This window comes from Vicia villosa, linkage group LG2, assembly GCF_029867415.1.
Source record: "Vicia villosa cultivar HV-30 ecotype Madison, WI linkage group LG2, Vvil1.0, whole genome shotgun sequence".
NCBI classification, from domain to species: domain Eukaryota; kingdom Viridiplantae; phylum Streptophyta; class Magnoliopsida; order Fabales; family Fabaceae; genus Vicia; species Vicia villosa.
In genome coordinates, this window is record NC_081181.1 from 165,499,057 (window position 1) to 165,501,968 (window position 2,912).

The 2,912-nt window shown below is 31.9% G+C and overlaps 1 protein-coding gene across 1 annotated transcript; it reads left to right on the plus strand.

The window, feature by feature from the left end:
* Positions 1-473: 473 nt before the first annotated feature.
* LOC131647327 (uncharacterized protein At5g39865) lies at positions 474-2,682 on the plus strand. The gene has a single exon (XM_058917230.1). It carries the CDS (start codon positions 1,020-1,022, stop codon positions 2,292-2,294), a length of 1,275 nt encoding a protein of 424 aa, XP_058773213.1. The 5' UTR covers positions 474-1,019; the 3' UTR covers positions 2,295-2,682.
* The last annotated feature ends 230 nt before the right edge of the window (positions 2,683-2,912 follow it).

Sequence of the window (2,912 nt, forward strand, 5' to 3'; positions counted from 1 at the left end):
TTTTGTACTGTCATCCAATAGAAACAAATCGTTTTGCCATGTCATATAAGTTTTTTTAAAATTACAGTCTAACTTGTCCTGATTCATGGTCGTGATTGGTTGACAGTGTAAAATTTTTTTACACTGTCAGTACATCACCCATTTTCTCTAAAATATTATTTTACAATACTGATGAGCTGAAAAATTAAATTAACCCGATCCTATAATTTTAACAAGGATCTTTGCATATATATACTAAAAAAAAGAAAATAACTTTGAATGAATAATTCAATTAATAAAGATTTAAATATCACCGACAATATGAAAATTCATTTTTCTTTATTCTTTAACTTTAGAACTTTTTAAACATGTTTCACTAAAATTAATTCAACTCACTTCAGCTTAACTTTAATTATTAAAAATAACATATGAATATGTTTCGCCCATAAACAATAAATAAAATTGAAAATGTAACATAAAAGAACAACGATGACATGACATAACATAACAACGTGGGTGGAAGTAACCGAGAGAGTTTCCATTGAAGTTTCATTTTCTTGAGGAGAGAGAAAGACAGTGAGATATAGAGAAAGAAAGAGTGTTATCTTATCATAGCATAACATAACTCATTCTCATGAACCCAAATTTCATCTCTTTCTCATTTATAGTTCTTCTTTTGGTTTCTTCACACCCCTTTTGTCAGAAATTGCATTCTCATCATTCAATTTATCATTATTTTCTCTCATTAACAATCTTTTGAGAGAGAGAGAGAGAGAGAAAATGTTTGTTAAGAATTGAAAGATGATGATTGATTGATCCACTACCCACTTTATTTGACTTTGGAATCAATTCAATTATCATTCAATAATTTCCCCTATCAATCTTTCAATTTTTCTGAGTTTTTTTGGGTCATTGAGTTTTTGTACATTTTCATTTGGCATTTTGTTTGGTGTTTTTGATTCCACAAACCAAATCCTCAAAGTTTGTTTTTTTATTGTGTGGTTCACTTTTTTGTGTTGATCAATTTCATATTTGTGATAATGGGTTGTGTAAGTTCCAAACAAAAGAGATGTAATCATTGCAACATACCTTATTGCTCTGTTTCTAGAAGCTACACAATGCATGTACATCATCCACCTCAAAGCAAAGGAGATAGTTATCATCTTGTGGCATTGACATCAACAACATTGGGTTCTTTGGAGCTTGTATCTCATAGTCAAAGCAATGGTTTTGTTCCGACCGCACGTTCGTTGCACGCAGACAATAAGCAGTGCAACGAATTTGAGGTCGGAACAAATTTCATGTTTTCCGGTGGAAAGGTTAGTGAGAGCTTCAAAGAGGAGGAGGAAGAGAATGAGGCCAAAACATGGTCTAGTATGATTGTGGAGAAATTGCCAAAATCTATTGTCAATAATCAAATCACAAAACCAACTTGTGGGCTTGATGAGAAGGAGAGTATCATCAACACATGGGAACTAATGGAAGGTCTTGAAGAGACAACTCCTTTACAATCACCAAATCACTTAGAAGATTTATCTTTTGAGGTTGTCAATGTTGAACCACAAAAGACTAGTATCATGGTGAATGATGATGATGGCATTGATTTACACAAACCCAAGTTGGATCCAATGATTGAGTTGGAGGGTTCAAATGATTCAAGTCTCAAGGTTAAAGTTTTAGATTTTGATGATTTTAAAGTTGTTTCCTCATTCAAGGATTCATTTCACGAGAAGCAAGAAGGGATGGATAAAAAGATATCCTTTTTTGAGGAAAAGAAAATCAATGATGATGTTTTTGTAGATTTCAAGGTTTCCTCACATGGGAAGAAGGAAAAAGTTGTCTTGTATTTCACAAGCCTACGTATGGTGAGAAAAACTTATGAAGATTGTTGCAATGTGAAGATAATTTTGAAAGGCTTAGGCATAAGGGTTGATGAGAGAGATGTTTCAATGCATTTAGAATTCAAAGAAGAGCTCAAAGAGTTACTTGGTGAAGAGTATGGCAAAGGAGGATTACCAAAGGTGTTTATTGGAAGGAAATACATTGGTGGAGTTGAGGAAATTCAAAAACTTCATGATGATAAGAAGCTTGAGAAATTACTTGATTGTTGTGAAAAGATTGATAAGATTGGAGGAGGAGGTGATAATGGTGGATGTCAAGTTTGTGGTGATATAAAGTTTGTGCCTTGTGAAACATGTTATGGAAGTTGTAAAATTTACTATGAAGATGATTGTGAAGTTGGAGAGTTTGGATTCCAAAGGTGTTCTTATTGCAATGAAAATGGACTAGTTAGATGTTCCATTTGTTGTTTATAGTTCAATATTTTGTTTTGACATTTAACTTAGATACTTAGGATCAATGTTTGAGTTGTGTTGTGTGTTCTATGTGTGATTTGTTTATAACTAGATTTTTGTGGTATAGTTAAGTTTGGATTTAGTTGATTATATATAAGACAAGATCAAGCATATAGAAGGGTGAATCATTATGTATGATCGGTTTATAGTGTATACTTTTTATTTTCCATTTTACATAAAACAAAGATGGCTTACAATTTCATTTCTTGCAATATATGGTTACATGACAACAATTGCAAGAGTATAGTTTCATTCTACATTCTTTCACTTCATAATATGTTCTTCTCCTTTAGATAATTTCAATATGTTATGTTGTGATTACACTTGAGAGCTTGAATTTTATATAGGTCTCATATCATTGATGAGTGTTTAAAGTTTGTGTTGGTTTTAGACATTATATACTTAAGTATAAGTTTCATATGTGATTGAGAGTGAGGAGCTTCTCGAAAATGCATCAAGTCTATCGAAAATGCATCAAGTCTATGTTTGATATGTGATTGAGAGTTGTTTGATATATGTTCTTGAAAGTGAAGAGTGTCTAGAAGATATATTAAATTTATGTTTGATAAGTGATCCGAG